The 18,670-nt window shown below is 31.6% G+C and overlaps 2 protein-coding genes across 2 annotated transcripts in view; both read right to left on the reverse strand.

Annotated features, from left to right (window-relative positions):
• Positions 1 to 868: 868 nt before the first annotated feature.
• Positions 869 to 18,670, reverse strand: part of LOC121120079 (phenoloxidase-activating factor 2-like) — a 152,656-nt gene continuing 134,854 nt past the window's right edge. The window contains exons 2-3 of the mRNA XM_071889685.1: positions 2,164 to 2,895; positions 869 to 2,105 (exon numbers count right to left, since the gene is read on the reverse strand). Coding sequence (XP_071745786.1) covers positions 884 to 2,105; positions 2,164 to 2,895 — 1,954 coding nt within the window. The 3' untranslated portion in view covers positions 869 to 883. The remainder of the gene's footprint in view (positions 2,106 to 2,163; positions 2,896 to 18,670) is intronic.
• Positions 11,155 to 13,513, reverse strand: LOC121119594 (phenoloxidase-activating factor 2). Its single transcript, XM_040714298.2, has 2 exons — positions 12,465 to 13,513; positions 11,155 to 12,396 (listed from the first exon to the last, which is right to left on the reverse strand). The coding sequence occupies exons 1-2, from the start codon at positions 13,181 to 13,183 to the stop codon at positions 11,319 to 11,321; spliced, it is 1,797 nt and encodes a 598-aa protein (XP_040570232.1). The 5' UTR covers positions 13,184 to 13,513; the 3' UTR covers positions 11,155 to 11,318.

Genomic DNA, 18,670 nt, shown 5'->3' on the forward strand with positions numbered 1-18,670 from the left:
TATAAACCCCATTCATTCAGTTTTCTATAGACCTGGTTTTCCTCCTGCATTTGTCAATACCATCATCCAATATTCTCTTACGATTCATCCTTTGTCACTAGAATTATTTATGTCCAGGATTGCCCCTGATCGTTCTTCACTTATATTATCCGTTTCTTTCATCTTCAAGTATTTTGGAGCACTTAATTTTATTTTTAAGAAAAAATGTGATGCAAATTCTTTGATCTATTCTTTTCTTTAGCAAAACTCGCTGAACACGCAAAATACTTCTGCCTGTTATGCCTCTCACAAACAAAATAAACATATCATATATGTGAAACATTAAATATATGTTCGTGGCGAGTTACAAGCATAAAAAAATCGAGTTTACCAAGCACATATACCTTGTGCACGAAATTTGAAAAGTAAACTTACTTTTTGAACACACCTCGCATGGTGTATTTGATATTCATTATGGTAAGGTTTTAAATTTTGAAAAAATCGTTATGTTTCTATTCCTTGAAAAATTGGGGGATATTTAAAAATGGAAAGCTATCCACGATAATTCAAACAATTTCTTATTCAAATACGTGTATAACGCTTAAAACCATATTTTAAATATAAAATAAATATTCCCAACTCTGGGATTGTTTTTCTAAGATTAATATTTTTCTCTATAAAGTAAAATGGTTAATCCGCGGGAGAATTGAGGTCCATGGAAGTCTTAACGATAGTTTATATACTTTTACCATATATTCTTTTTAAAAAACCTTAAAGTTGTAACAATGCATTTGTTCAGGATCGGGATGAAGTCAATGTGTGTTGGAATTGTAGAACACAGCCCTGTATAATGAAAAATAATTGCTTGAGTTTAACGTTAATATTATCATATTACTTGTTTTACTTATAATATACTATAATAGTAATACTCCAAATAAATTTCATTATTGAATTTGCTCAATAGAATTGTTGTTCTCAGTTGTGTTAGAAAATAAACTAATGCAGTAATTAAGTTATTATAGTTGGGTATATTCAAGATTGTAAAAAATACTAACTTTTTTATTACAGATATATAGCTGTTTATAACAACAAATAAATATATTATGAATAAATTAAATGAGATCAACCAAATTATTTTGAAGACTTCAATATTTAGTTGACTGAAGCTCTTCCTCAAAAGAATTGGGTTCAACAATTGACGAAGATATGTTTTCTTTTTTAAAAAGTTAGAATTAATATTGTTTTCTAAATAACCTGTAGAAGCAATACAAATAGAGTCTTGATCTTCAAACATTTTTAAGCTCTTCTCTGCAATGTGTATTCTTTTGTATAAATTTCTGATATTCGAGGGAGAACCAGTATCATCCAGGGCTATTGTATTTAACTTTTTGTTGTAATTTTGTAGAGTAAGCTTTATATCAATTATTTTTTTAACACCCCAGTTTTCACATCCTGTGATGTTGAAGTATTGAGGAATTCCAGTTTGGCATTGAGTAGCCCAATCAATAAAACAAAGACCATCTGCAACATTGGCATATACTCCGGGATTACCTTCCAAACCACAGTCAATACCCCAAGCAATGATACCAGCTTGAACATATATAGGTTCTTGGACAACACCATATCCATTCGTATTTCCCTCTCTATGTAATGGGCAAACAAGTGGGCCGCCCCCATCACCCTTGCAGGTATCTTTATCCTTTTCTCCCCCGGCGCAGACAAAGGATTTGTCCAGTTCGAAGTCTTCACCAAGTCGTGTTCTTCTCAATCTCCTCTCACATTCACTGGAATTCACCATGTCCATATTAACTTGTTTCATGATGACTTGATACTCACCTAGCTTTCCAAATTTGTCCTTACCCCAACCCGTAGCAAAACAATCAATTTGATCGTAGCTGTTGATTCCAGCAAGGTTGTCTGGTAGGCAAATCGTGTCAACATGAGGGGCTAATTCAAAGTCTTCTTCCATAAAAAGAAGAGCAAAGTCGTTTTTTATGTTTTTGCTATCAAATTGAGGATGAATTCTTATATCTTTGATTTCTCTATCTTGATGTATCATTGGTTCAACTTCATTTTGAGAATCCCATTCTCCACATCTAATTTTAATACTTTCTTTGAGAGTGTTACTAAAATATGTAATTTATAATAAATCATCTAATTTGAGGTTTCATTTTATTAACTTACAATACGCAATGAGCTCCGGTTAAAACCACTCCGGGAGCAATGAGAGAAGCTCCACAAACATATTTGTTGATATCTTCTCCATATGCAACAGCTTGGATTTCTAATACAGCACACATATGTGGCCATTCACCAAATTGAGTACTTCCCTTGAATTTATCATTTTGAATTCGTACTCCGACTCCTCCAATGTTTCTTCTTCCACATTCTGGTTTATAGGCTCTTGGCTTTGGAGGTTGAGTCACTGGTTCTGGAGTTGTGGTTTGAGTAACGACTGGAGCATTTGTACTAAAGTTGGGGTGACGACAACAAACTTCAAGGTATCCAGGGCATTTCGAAGAAGCCGGATCAAGAACAGCAGCAAAGGATGAACGGATATCAATGAGTCCACCTCCATCTGTTACAATCTCTCCATCTTCACAAGTGTAGTAGGGAACACATTTGTATTCTTGATCTGCATAGTAGGCACATTCCTCAGAAGAGGTGTCTACGACCTCATTCACATGAGATCCTCCATCTCCATAATGTGGCTCAGGTTCAATTGAACTGTTATTTTCATTCAAACCACTATCTCTGAATCCTTTTCCACCACTTCCTTTAAAAATGTCATTAATGAGATTTGGATCTTCTTTTGCGACATTTATTGCGGCATTAACAACTCCATATCCTTGTGGCTTGGCATATGTTAATGGTACAATCGTAAGTAAAAAAAAGAAATTCCTCATATTTAGGTACCTAAAATAAAATTTATTTAGGTTCAAGAATATTTATTTTACTTCTTCAATTAATTAGTTTTACTTACATCTTTAAATTTATTGACTATTAATTGAAAGATTTGTTGATGTTTTCTTCACTGAGTTTGTATGTATTATGGTATATAAAACCAAACAGTACTTATATATCAATACTTTATAGCATGAGATCCATGGGAAATTGCAAATAACATAGAATTTATTAACTACTGATGCTTGAATTGGGATTTTCCAAAAATATACATTTATATATAGATGAATGACATTTTGAAAACAGGTTCTTAAAATTTTATTTAAGAAGGAACTATTAATGTTGTGGGAAGTAAATCAGTAGCTAGCTTTTGCGAATTATTTTTATATGTGGACTTATAATCAGATCTAACATTTATCTTGGAGTTTGACTCACAACCTGACATAGATAGAATATATTTCTATAGAATTTTAGTAGGTTTTTCTTCGTTATAATCTTTAAAAAAAAAAGAAAAAAACTTTTAAGTTATTGCATCACGTTCCATCAAGTGGATATTAGTGTGTGCAACAATATGATATAAAGGTACTTATTCATGTTTATTTAATGATTGATCAATAACTTGTATTGTATCTTATTGATTTCTATATGCGATTGATACATATTTTTATGTAACATGAAACTGAAAAGTCTGAAGAGCTTATAAATAACGAAACTAGTACCTGCATAAGATTTTCATATTTTGAAAAGGCTAAGATTTTAAATTCTTTATAAACAGCCGTAAATATAATAATATAATTATTTTATAGATATACAAATTTCATTAATACATTAAAGTTTTTTTTTTTAATTATACTGAGAAGTGGAATAAACTTTATATGAAGGAACTAAAAAAAATGGGGGTTTTTTTTTCTCATTTTTAAAACTATTAAAGGAAGATTCCTTATATTATTTACACAAATTTGTCCATTTTGCTTAAAAATCACATCAATAATATAAATTCCCTCAACGAAGGAATGCTTTACCGTAAGTGTGACTTGAAAAAAAGAGCAAAAATAAAGCCTTTACAGGTCTATGATTAGTTTTTTGTTCCAATAAAAGATTAAAAACTTTTTTTAGACACAAACTTTTTAAAACTTTGCATTTTTGACATTTATTATGGAAATTATAATAATAAAAAATCGTACGGGGTTCCTACTTTTTAGGTTAAATCGCAGGACCTAGGGCAAATGTCCATTTAAAACTGGCACTGTCCTCAACATGGCATTACTTTTAATTTTAAATTAAGCATTGCACTATAAACTCAAAGTAACCACATATTTGAAAATGAACTATCACAATTTGTAAACCCTTAAGCTCTTCCTTACCATTGTCCTACTATCATGCAAATTTATCATTTGTTTTTTTATCAGCTTTTCAACACTTTACAATATTCAATGTAATTTGTTAACTTACCCAGCTTACAAAATCAAGTAAGCTTTATTAATTAAATTTTATACTTCAGTAATGATACATTTTTGTATAATTATTCTTTTACGGGTAGAAGATATTTACGATTTAACTTTAATAGACAAGGCATCGAAAAAGAGTAATCCCATATTTTTTTATGGGGGCAACTTGGTTCCTATAAATATCATCAAATAATATTAAATGGTTTAGTATTTATCAAAAAGTATTATCTGAACTAATATTTGTTAACGCATTTATATGAATTGAAAAAAATCCATTAGTAACTTTAATAATAACAAAACTATGAAAAAATGATGAAAGTGTTGAATACAACAGCTTGGGTACGTAATATATTAAACTAATACACAGCGTTTTATTGTTAGAAGCTGAAAATTTAAGGGAAGGCGGTTCCTACGGGTATGCATTATATGTTAATTTTGAAAATGAAATACTATAATTAAAATAAATAAATAATTTACCGATTTTTTCCAGAAATATCAAATGGTAGAGCATTCAAACCAAACAATTCTTCTGAAATAATTTTCTTTATCAGACCAACGAAACTGAGATGGAGGCCCAAAGAAATCGTGTGTCCTTCCTTTTAGATGACGAGATCTTTGGCATCATTTCCTGCTCCTAATGTATTAATGCCAAAATTAAAAAGCTCTTATGAGTAGTGTTGTATTGGTCATTGCTTAGGACTGAGGACAGCGGTCCAGTACAGTGCTACTGGTCGGTCCTTAAAAAAGGTAAAATCGATCCCTTTTAACGTCATGGAGGGTGTTTTCTTTTTTAATTATTCTGTTTTTTAATAGAATAAATTATCAACTAAACGTAAGTAACAAAATAATATGATCGTATTATATTGTAATATAATAAAAAAAACATAATTTTGTAAGATATGTACCAAAATCTTTATACACATTTCATATATCTTATTTGGCATAGTAAATCATTTTTTTAATCTACGTACCGACGATCTTAAGGACTGGTTACAAGGATTGACAGTCCTAAGGATCAGTAAGACAGGTTCTAAGACTGGACTGTACCAAATAAATAAGGGTTGGCACATCACTATTTATGGGCGTCCTAGAATTGATGGGCATCGTTGCATCCGACATGAAGATTAATTTCAAAGACCCTCAATATCGGCGCGGACGTGTACTTGGAGGTTATATAGACAGTAATTTCTCCCTGGTTTAATCTCAACTAATCCAAGGTCAATTTTATAGTTAGCCTCAGCCCCCGCCCACAAGACCATAAAAACTCAAAATCACTGTAAATAAAACTTGGCAATTTTTTGGTCTTGGTCATTTAGGCCTCCGTCCTTACCATACTTCAACCCTATTGACTATGGGGTATGAGATACCATCAAGAGGAAGGCCTGTGCTACCTCCCAGATGGATGGATATCCCCTAAAGATAGTCGTGGGAATGGTGTGGACTGATATGTCGGAGGAATATTTGAAGAAGATCTGCTAGGCATTTAAGTCATGGCGGAGGCCCAGGTTGACCACTTTGAGATTTAATTGTTACTATAAACTAAAATAAATATATCAAATCTCACTGTAGAACTACTTGTACTTTTTGATAATCTTTACGAAGTTGAGCTTGGGAAAATTAGTTTACGATTTGCAGGGGCAGTAATTATATTGTAATCCATTTTATATGATAAATATTTTTCTGTAGAATAAGAAATAAGTCTCAATTCAAAGATATAAAATTAAATGTGGATTTTAATAAAATTATTATCTAAAATTTTTTATAAAATATTTTTGATATAAAAACCTGTGTATTTATGACAAGACATAAAAAAATAATATAGTTTTATCATTTATTTTTATGGAGTCTACATACATCATTCTTCTTCGGATTTAGTCTAACGCCATGTTATAAACAAATGTATTATAGAAGAACAAAAAACCAACAGTTTTAATTTAAAAATGAAGTTTACATAACAATTCAAGCAATGTTTTAACATCCTTTTGTTATATATGTTTGTAAATTATTTACTTTAGTTTTTACACTTACACGAGTCAACAAATATTTTGCCTTGAATTGGAATGGTATGCTCCTTATTGGTTTTATCTCAAAAAACATGGAATGACCTTTATTACCTGAAATTTATGCTTTTGTGCCCTACAGAGGGAAACATTTCATATACTATAAATAAACCTTAGTAAGTTAATAAATGTACAAAAAATCAAGCAACAAAATTAAAATTGAGTCCACATCCAATTGTTACAATCTCTCCATCTTCACAGTTGTAGTAGGGAATACGTTTGTAGTCTTGATCTCCATAGTTGGAACAGTCTTCTTAAGACGTTTCCACTACTTCATTCATTTGAGATCCACCATCACTCTGCATCATTGACTGATTTATATCATTGTAGTTTGCCGTTAGTTAATAATCCAAGTGACAATACAAGACAACAAGAAACTGATTTCATTTTTAATGTAATCTTTTGTGTGCGTGTGTTATTATTATTTTTTTATGGTTATTTAATCTTTTAGAAGTTTTTAAGTTACTAATGTTCCCAAAATCTTATTTATAGGCATTTATTTGATTTTTGTTTGCCAAAAATATATATATATATATTTTTGGATTGTTTTTTTTTTTTTGAGATGTTCCTATTTTTTTAAGAAAAAATTGAAAAAGAAGAATCAATATCAAATATATCTACACATAATTTTTTTATGCACTCTGATACCCTAAAAACGAAAAACAGGTTATTTTATTTCTTCCTACGCTGTAGTAAATGAGTGCAATTGTTTTTTTGTTTGTTTTTTTTCAATGGGAGGAAAGCATACTCTAAGCATTTATCATATTGATATACATTTACACATAGTTCAAAGACATCAAGGTTATTGTTGAAGAGAATTTTCCATATTTTTACTTAACAGTTTAGTGTTTTTATTGTGTACATTTGCTTCATCAATATTTATCTATCTATTTTTGCTGTTGGAAACGGTACCCCCAAATATTTATTTTGTAAATGGTTTTTTTTTATACTCAGTACTCTTCGTTACAAAACTAATAAAGTATTACTTTGGTAACCTGATGATCAATATTTTGTTATACAAAAGAAAATTTAAAAGGATAAAATTTACTATTTTGTTTTATTTTTTAAATGTAGAATATGGATAACAACTATGATTAATGGGTTTTTGTTTTTTTCATTCGACTTTATATATTAACAGACTCATTACAAATATTAGACTTTTATTTCACTTCAAGACTACAACATATAAATAAAACTATTATACAAGAAATAATTGATCAATTTTTAGACCTACTGCATATAAACAATTTTGACATTTTATAAGTTTTTGATAATATTTGCATATCAAACTATTCTACTCAATACAAATTATAGAGGTTGATTCGGATACCATAATACTTTTTTAGATATATACATAATGGTTAAAATACCAATTCTAAAATTTGCTAGGCTTTTTTTTATTAATATAACTGATCTGTACACCAAAACTCTGCAAAACTTGATGAATATAAATAGGTACATTTGCAAAAAAAAAGACTTTATAATGGGTATCTACTTTTTAGGGGAAAAACTATGCAAGCTATATTTTTTAGATAACAAAATCTGGTTATTCAGTTACATACTATTTATAATAATTTTCTATTGTTTGATGTTGTGAGGTTCTAAGTCAAATAATTTATATGATCTCCTAACTAATTTTAAGTTAACTTTAGTTTAGAGACAAATGAATAGTCTGAAACTAGAAATAGACATAAAAAATGTATACCCATTAGTAATATTGAAAAACCCCTTCAGCGATTCTCACGAGAAGTGGCTTAGGTATAGATTAGCAACGTCCTCACTTTTTATCAATCTATCGAGAGCGAGTCCGGAGGATAGAAAGTGTTTATTCTGTAAGAAGGAGACGGAGACATCATTTCATGTTTTTTACTTACTCAAAATGGTTGTATCCATATTGAGAGTGGCGGAGGACATAGTATGGTGCCCATTTGAATTAAGACACAACCAGCTGGATTGGTTTGTCATCACGTCACCTTCATATGATGAGTGTCTCAAAATAGAGAACATTATTTCCATGATCTAGGAAATGCTCTACCCGACCAAGCACACGAACGGGATTATTCCACCCAGAATCCAAAGCTTCGTGTCTACCTTGATTATCATGGACTCTTTCACAAGGGGAGTTACACCAGTAGTGACATAATAATTTGTAATCATACTCTGTGCCCTACTGTTGACAAATAGCATCCAATCTAGGAGCCTTGTTTATTAATATTGACCTGCCAATGAATCTCTGAGAATTTTTAATGGGAGATTCACATGCTGTTAGCCTGTTTAAGGGGGAGGAATACACATAAATATATGGAAGTCGTGGAGCTAGATTATTGGTCTCGTTTAATTATAGTCAGTTATATGAATATTCATAATTATATATTACAGATATCCACATCAACCTTTTCTTAAATGGATATCAATATATTAATTATAACTGATAAATTTTATATCCTTCATTTTTCTGTGAAGTTGATATTTAACTGATAATGTGTGTATGTACTTATAGATGTACAAAAAAGAAATATAATAAAAAAAATATATATAAATGTAAAAATAAAAGACTGTAGACACATTAGCAGAAATTACAAATTACAATTTTTTTATTCCAAGTAAATTTTCTAGAGCTTTACTTCAGAACATTTGGTGGAATAACCAACTTTTACACTATCCAAGAAAATTCTGGTCTTGGAACGCGTGCCCGCTAAAACCCACATTTATTATTGTTATTGAAGTCATAGAACACAAAAATGATCTTCAAAAATGTCAATTGTAGAAGGTTGGGCTAATTGTAATTATTAGTGAATATTTTAGAGATAGAAGAAATTCAGAAGTTTTACATAAGTAGGGGTATTAAATTGCTTTCATTTAATCAATAAAAACTAATCAAATACATTGATTTAAAAAATCCTTAAATTGGTATTAATCTTCACGTCTAAAAATTTACTCCATATTACAATTAGCATAGTTATCTATAAAACATATTTTTTGGAGACATTTTCATGCAGCCTTACATAGCTTATTTATTAAATATTTTATATGAAAATTAATGTTAAAGCAATTACCTCAGGATCAGCAATACTGCCGTTAATAGCATTAAAAATCTATTCAAAACTCAAGAAACAGTCGGCAGAAAGTCTGAACAAGTTTGGAAGTGAACAATAAGAACAAAGTTCTTTATTAGGCGTTCAAAAACTGCCTTGCGAGAAATCCAGTTAGGACGATTCCTGGTATGGCCAAGAAGATGTATTCGAGTGGAGTTAAACTCCTGAGAATAATGAAATATTACTTGGGAGCAAAATTAAGAGCCATTTGAGATAAACATTTCATTTGGGGGGACAAGGGGGAAGGAGGTTCGCCGAACTTTGACAAATGACAAATTAAAAAAAAGAAAATCCTTAAATAGTTTTTTTTTTTTGCGTGCCCCCACGATTCTGACGTCACTCATATGACAAATTTTTCAGTTATCAAATCAAATTAATCCATCCTAAGGCTTCAAACCATAATGAGAACTTATCTTGTACGTATTAAGGTTTAAGTCTTGCTTCACCAAACTGTGCATGGCTACTCTCATATTCACGAGCAAGGCCATGGACGGCCACCTTGCCTCTCCTACCTTCAACAGTGCATTTTAATGCCTCGACGAATCATTTTGGCCTCTTTTACCTTAATGTGGACCTTGTGGATATTTTTGTGTGCATCTCGCGGTCACCAGTTACACATTAGAGCAGTTATAGTCTAGCACTTTAGAAATCTCTCATGGTGATCTTCTACACGCAGATAGTTCCAGAATTGCAGCTCTGTGGCCTTCCCTGTTTTTGATTGGGACGCTTTTAATTTTTGGTTGAGTTTGCTTATTTTTTGTTTAAAGTTTCTATAGACAATTGCAAACAATAAGAGTTAAGCATCAAAATATAACAAACATGACAAAGGCACGACAATTAAATAAGTGTTACAGTTTAGAAGGAGGGGCCTTTATTTATATATATTTCATATAACATTGTTCGCAGGCTTCAGAAACTTTTAGAGGGCTTGCATCCCCAAAAAGAGGCTGACAACGCCATTGGATGTAGTTAGAAGTAGCAATGTAATGGGGACACTAAATAAATAAATGCTTTGCATATAAATAAGATTACCAATGATTTTTAGAAAAGATATACAATTCTTATTACCATATAACATTACTTCTTTAACTACATAGGTACTAGAGATGGGTTTCGGTCTGGAAATCGAAAACCATTCTAAAATTCTATAATTATTGTTCGATTTTACAAATTTGGTCCTTTAAAATTAAAAAAGTTTGATATGGATAGATCTCCTCGAAAAATTTGGTCTACATTGATCTACAACAAAAACTCGTTCTAGATCTGGCCCACAAAAAATCGATGTTTATCCGTCCAAACAAATTTTATGGATTAATTGCTGATCCTGATTGCTTTTTTGTTTTGCTCAAACATTTTTTCAGTTAGAGATATGGGCTGAAAACAAACTTGTTTATTTTTGTTTGGGCGGTTGTTTGGTTGTATAATAAAATATTATAATTAAAATGAAGAAAAGAAATCAAAATTAAATGCTCACATAGTTTACAGAGTGCCAAAAATTTAAGATCTTACATTAACCCATAGTGTATGTAGACTGTAAGGCTATAACAATAATTTATATTTATAAGTATTTTCTGATATTTGTAAATAGATTTAAACAATATTATATGTTAATTATACTTATAAATATTAAGTATAACTTACTTATAAATTAAATCATAGAATAATACATTGATGTGCAAAATATATATTTTGAATTACTCAATAAGAAAGATGTTGACAATGTAATTATATTTGAACAATAACTATTTAACAATAAATTATATAACATATTCAATCTGAATGAATGTAATTGATCCTATTAATAGAAAATTTTAGGAACTATTTATTTATCATTAGTATCCTGAGGGAACGTTGTTCTCAACAATGGGTTTCACTTCGTAATCACCGACAAAATGGTCTTGATCTAAAATTTGACTGTCTTGAAATGAACCATCTTGATTTGAGTGGATACCGTTTGACAAGCCAACCCCATCAACAACAACATTTTCTTCATTTCTTCCAACTTCCTCTACGGTCACTTGACTGATGTCTCCGTAACCAGAGGCAGCAATGCAAATTGAATGTTTTTCCTCAAAGCTTTTTAAAATACTTTCAGCTTGTTTGATTCTACGGTTGAGGTTTCTAAGGTTAGATGGGGTTCCACTTCCGTCTTTGGAGATATAATCTAATTTCTTTTGGTGCTCGTGAATGTCATACTTAAGGGATTCAATTTGTTGAGGAGCCCAGTTTTCACATCCTGTGATGTTGAAGTATTTAGGAATTCCAGTTTGGCATTGAGTAGCCCAGTCAATGAAACAGAGACCATCGGCAACATTGGCATATACTCCAGGATTACCTTCCACACCACAGTCTATACCCCAGGCAATAATACCAGCTTGAACATATTTAGTTTCATGGATAACACCATAGCCATCATTGTTTCCCTCTCTATGTAATGGACAAACTAGTGGACCACCTCCATCACCCTTGCAGGTATCTCTATCCTTTTCTCCCCCGGCGCAGACAAAGGATTTGTCCAGTTCGAAGTCTTCACCAAGTCGTGTTCTTCTCAATTTTCTTTCACATTCAGTGGTGTTTACGATGTCCATTTGAACCTGTTTCATAATTACTTGATATTCACCAAGCTTTCCAAATTTGTCCTTGCCCCAACCTGTAGCAAAGCAATCATTTTGATCGTAGCTGTCGATTCCAGCAAGGTTGTCTGGTAGGCAAATGGTGTCAACATGAGGAGCTAACTTAAAGTCATCTTCCGTAAAAAGAAGAGCAAAGTCGTTTTTCAAATTCTTTGGGTTGAATTGAGGATGGATTCTTAAGTCTTCAACAAATCGGTCTTGATGTTCACTGGGCTCAATTTCTTTTTGTGTATCCCACTCACCGCATCTGATTTTTATATTTTCTTTGGGGATTTTACTATAAGAGTAAAATAAATTAATAAGTAATCAATGGCCTCAAAAATTATATTTATAATCAATACTTACTCAACACAATGAGCTCCAGTTAAAACTACTCCAGGAGCAATGAGAGATGCTCCACAAACATATTTGTTGATATTTTCTCCATATGCAACAGCTTGTATTTCTAATAAAGCGCACATATGAGGCCATTCACCGAATTGAGTACTTCCCTTGTATTTATCATTTTGAATTCGTACTCCGACTCCTCCAACGTTTCTTCGTCCACATTCAGGAACATAGGATCTTGGTTTTGGTGGCTGAGTCACTGGTTCCGGAGTAGTGGTTTGAGGGGAATTTGTACTAAAGTCAGGATGACGACAACAAACTTCAAGGTATCCAGGGCATTTGGAAGAAGCAGGATCAAGAACGGCGGCAAAAGATGAACGGATATCAATAAGTCCACCTCCATCTGTTACAATCTCTCCATCTTCACAGGTGTAGTAGGGAACACATTTGTAGTCTTGATCTGCATAGTAGGCGCATTCTTCATAGGAGGTATCCACTACCTCATTCACGTGAGATCCTCCATCACCGTAACTTGGCTCAGGTTCAACTGGATCATTATTTTCAATAAAACCTCCATCTGCAATTCCTTTTCCGCCACTTCCTCCAAAAACATCATCAATGAGATTTGGATCTGCTTCCACTACAGGTCCAGGGTAACTTCCTCCTCCGTATCCTTGTGGCTTGCTATTAGCTAATAAACCAAGTGACAATAATAGAAAACATGAAGCTATTTTCATTTTTAATGTAATATTTTGGGTTTATTTTGGGTTGTTTAATCTTTTAGATGTATTGAGATACTGATGCTCACAATATCTTATTCGCTGGTATTTATATGATGTATTTTCTGCAAAAAAAATATTGATTTTTGGGGATATTCCTCTTTATTCAGAATCATAGAAAACACAAACTACTCATATCTGTATATCGATACTATGCGTACAGACAATGTAGAAGTTGGAACAGGTTTTTTTCTTTTTCTTTTCTTCCGCAATATTATAAAGGAGTGCAGTCGGTTTTTTCCAATTCCGTTGAAATTTGTTTACCTTAGTTATCTTATAATATAATTTCTGTAAGTACAAAAATTGAAAGAAAACATTTAATGTGTATTAAATAAAAAATAATGGATTTTCTAAATTTTTTTCAAAACGTTATTTCTTTATTTTATTGCGTATATGCTCTTTATAGTTTAATATTTTTTAAGTAAATACTACATTCAATTCAAAAAGACTCTTAATTTATTCAATGTTCACTTCAATGTATTATTTTCAATGTTAATTATTTATAACACTGGAACAATGACTTGAGTTAAAAAAAGATTTCATAATACAACTAGGATTGTCAGCTGGAAAATGACCCTCCAGAATATTGCTATCTGAAAATTGCCAGCAGGAAAGGTGCAATTAACTGAAAACTGCCGGAAATTATAATTATTCTTAGTAATTCATTTACTAATCTGTTCCATCTATAGATTGGTCTGACTAATCTCAGGATGTCCTGATTGTTTTCAAACCTGACAATAGGCGACAATAAAATAACCAACTTAATTTCACAAAATACAACACATTAACTAGATATTTGTGCAGTATAAACTCGAAACCTCGTGACATAATATAAACCACCACCATCGCTTAAAAAAACCAAAATGGATCGCTCCTAATTCATTAATACTATTTTTCAAATGGCAGCTTTGACGACCATTATCTATTTGCAACAGTTTTTCTGCAGATGGAAAAACTATCTATTTATTTGTATCATTTACATATGAATAAGCTCAATTTTTAGACGGGGCAGATCCGTAGATGAATCCCTACATACGAGTTCATTGCAATCCACTGTTTGGACTGTATTTTTGTTCCGGGCGGTTAACGGTGTATCCAGGTTTCATCATCTGCAATTAATTGGCAATGAAGCTCGGATTTATTGCAGCTAAACTGTATCAACAAAGGGTTAGAAAACTTCACTCAAGCACGTTTTTGTTCTAACGTGAGCAATCGCGACACCTCATGCACAGACAGTTCTATCATGCAAAAATGTTGACTTAAATATGAAAAACACTTTCTTTTGACTTGTTCATAACATCTGCAATCACTTCATTTTAATTCAGCGGTCGTCTAGCACTATTTTCTAAGCTTTTGTTGATGTTTGCATCTGTAGTTGTAGTTTTTAGAGGTTCCGAACGTTCATCGTTTCCCAAGCTCATACGACCACGTTTAAATTCATCTGCCGAAAATTTAACTCTGATAAATGATGGTGCTAAGTCCCCATGCACAAAATCCTACTCATCTTTAATTTGTGTTTGCGTATTGCCTTTCAAAAAACAATATTTAATCACAGTTTGATACTCTATTTTGTCCATTTTCACAAAAACACTTTCATCAACTCACTCAAACGACTGTTATATAATAACTGCTATTAAAAAATTGCTGAATATTTGGTGAGTAACTGTCAACACATGTATGTTAAATAGATGGGACTATATATTTTATTTTATACGTTGAGTGAAACTTTTTTCTATTTACAAAGTAAAATTAAATATTGAGGTCGGTCAAGGCAATTTTCTAATGATAATATTTGGAGAAAAATATTACTGTGTAGAATCTTTCAGGTACCGTGGTATATAGTTTAGGACAACCAACCGTTCACTTTTCCCAAGACATTTATTCTCTTCATATACTTTTAGGAGTATGAAGCTAGTTTTTTAAATTAATGAAATATCCGGAGGGGGAGGGGGGTCAGTTAAAAATAAATAAATAAGATCGAAATTAATATTTTTATAGAGAGGATCAACATTAAAAATTTTATTCTAGATTTCATGTCCTCTTATTTATAAAAATCAATTTCTTGCATCTCTAGGATAGTTGTAGTGCATAAACTGATTCCGATGTGATCTTTACAGTATATTTTTACTTTTTTCCCAAAGTTTGAAGAAAAAAACACCAAAAAATATATAATATGCTGTTGGACTTTTTTCGTTGAATGATGTCAAATGTTTGACAAATAAACAAAGAGTTCATTCTAGTTCCACCAATCGAAATACTAAAAAAATATATGGTCGCAGAAAAATCGACAGCTGACATAAATAGCAAATTATCATGTTATTGGGATAATGTTATATGAAATCTGTAGGAATTTTACATTGTAATATTGGAGTTTCATTGACACCTTTCCGTTATTTGATAAACCAAAATCTACGCCATCTTTGATAAAAATATGTATAGTTTTAAAATTTATCTTTTAATCCAAAATAACCAACTTTCAAGAAAACATCTTTTAACAATTTCAAGAATGCAAAAATAAATTATTTAGATATAGGTTCAAGGATTTTACTCTTCTATCCAAATTTGGTATTTATTAGTTTCATGATGATCGACTTTCAGAATTGTTATGTTGTGTGAAACGCTGTATAAATGATACCAAGTATGTTAAAATGTGTTGGGGTTTTAGTAGTTTACTAAACCAGTTTGAACGTCGCTCTCTCTAGCACTAAATACTGGGAGAGGAGAATTACTATTAATATGTGATTGACTATGAGATAGTATATTTAATGTACTGATTATTAGAGTACTATAATATAATATAGTTTGTAAATAATATAATGATCAGTCGTCATCATTATTGGACTGTTCCAAACATAACGTTGCACCGTTTAAAGGATTTTGAAGATCGAGTTAACCGAAAGATTTAAAGAATGCCTACGAAGGGTGAATTAGAAGGATAAAATTGAGATTTGATAAAGAAGGTCAAAATGTTAAAAGGAAATCAAACATCGGTCGATGAAAATAAGAAGGATGATCCTGATGGAAGGGGAAAAGCTAGCTCATAAAGATTCTATTAGAAGAGATGAACAGCACTGTGAAATGGTAGAAAGAATATTTAAGGCATTTAATTGTAAAAATTCTGAAAAAATAGGAGAACTACCTATGGAGAAAGAAAGAGTCATAAAAATAAATCAAGAAATGCAAATACATATAAAATCTCCACCTCAGCTTGAAGAAAACATAGAAGAATTTGTAAAATGGAAGACTTTACGGGATAATTATGTGTTGACTCTTGGATTTGGGGATAAGAATGAAATAAAGAAAAAGGCAGTTTATAAGTAATTGTGTTGTCCTGAAATGCTGGATAAGATAGAGCATAACATGTCAATCAAAATGGATGGAGAAAATTCTTTAAAAGAAATCATGGATCTTATTGAAAATTACCTTAAGAATCAAATTAATGGAGCATTGGAACGGGTCAAGTTAGTGGGAAAGAAGCAGAATAAAGATGAGTGCCTTGATTCATTTTATACGGATTTATGTTGCCAAAGAACAAATGCTAGATTAAGGGAGATGACTTTTGAGGACTGGATATCAACACTAATTATAATTGGAATAAATAGTGAAGAAACGAAAAAATACCTGTTGTCTAAATCAACTGAGTTGTCACTTTTAGAGGCTATATCCATTTGCCAGAGCGAAGAAAAGGGTAACCTTCAGGAGGAGACTTTGGTAAGAAAATCAAGTTCGATATGAAGTTTAAAAACTAATCATAAAAAGGAGCAGATAAGAGGAACTCAAAGATGCTCTAATTACGGAAGAAATTATCAAAGAAATGCAGAAAAATTTCCTCCATATGGGGAGAAATGTAATCAGTGTCAAAAAAAATAGGTCATTTTAAATTAATGTGTAAATCAAAGAGAGTATTTTTCAAATCTAATGCAGTAAAAGTGAGCGGTGTATAGAAGGACGTAGATGATAGAATGGTATTTCTGGAAGTAACGTACAGACAAAGAAAAATTAAAAGGATAAGAGCAGTGCGGGATACTGGGGCTGAGATAACTATTGCAGGTATTGATAATCTGAAGAGTATGGGATTATGGTACAAAATGCTAGAGAATAATGTTGAAGAACAATTATCAAGTGTCGATGGGAAGAAGTTGAGAATTATGGGGAAAATACAAATAACATTTGTATTAAATAATATACGAGTAGAAGAAACTGTTATTGAATGTAAAAATGTTACTGAAGTATATTTGTCAAGAAGAGTTTGCAGAGGGCTTCGGTTAATTTCTGGGGATATACATCATGCAATTGATTCTGCAAGGCCCATACCATTTGCCTATAGAGGTGAAGTAAAGAAAGAAATTGATCACATGCAGAAAATGGGAGTGATAGGTAAAGTAAAGTAGGGGACAAGGCTATTGAATGGTGTCACCCATTAGTAGTAGTTCCAAAACCAAATGGGAAAGTTAGTCTTTGTGTTGATTTAAAAAAATTGAATGATTAAGTTTATTGACCAATTCATCCAATGAGGACTCCATGAGATGTTGTTTTGAGTTTACCCACAAAGAGAAGATTTTTTACGAAAAAACTTGCAAAACAAGGCCATTGGCAAATGGAATTAGCAGAAAAAATCAAGATATATGACTTTTTTTTATGACTCTTTGGGAAAGATAAGTTTTTAATAGAGCACCAATGGGTTTTGTTGCAACTGGAGATGCATATTGCTTACGTGGAGATGAAATTTTGGATAATTTACCGGACAAATTTATACTGGTCGATGATGTTTTAACAGTATCAAGGGATTTGGAAGATCATGTTTGTAAAGTAAGAAGGATTTTGGAAAAATACCGAGAGAAGAAAATTACTTTAAATCCTGATAAATTTATATTTTTTCAACCAAAAGTAAAATTTTGTGGATGACACATATCTAAAGAAGGCACAAAAGTTGATCCTGATAAATTGTGTGCAATAAGTAAATCTAAAAAATAGGAGGGATCTTATCAGTTTCTTGGGTTTAGTTAATCAACTGAGTCCATTTTCATCAAAGATAAGTGAAGCAGCCGGACCGATAAGATAATTATTATCATCACAAGTGGAATTGAAATGGACTACTTACCTTACCTTATCCATGGATAAATTGAAACAGATGTTAAATTCACCACCCGTATTAGCAACATTCGATTCGAAATTATGAACACGCGTTGAGAAAAATGCATCAAAATAAATGGTTTAGGATATGTGTTACGTCAAAAGCATCAAGAAGTTAATACAATATGGATCTCGATTTTTGTCTAGTGCAAGATGAATTGGAGTGATTGGGAATTTTGTGGGTAATTAAGAAGTGCCATATATTTTTGGGTGGATTAACCACATTTACAGTTATAACTGATCATAAACCTCTTATCCTTATTTTAAATGGTTATACTATAGAAATGGTTGAAACTGCGCGATTGATCCGTT

This window comes from Lepeophtheirus salmonis, chromosome 6 (assembly GCF_016086655.4).
Source record: "Lepeophtheirus salmonis chromosome 6, UVic_Lsal_1.4, whole genome shotgun sequence".
NCBI classification, from domain to species: domain Eukaryota; kingdom Metazoa; phylum Arthropoda; class Copepoda; order Siphonostomatoida; family Caligidae; genus Lepeophtheirus; species Lepeophtheirus salmonis.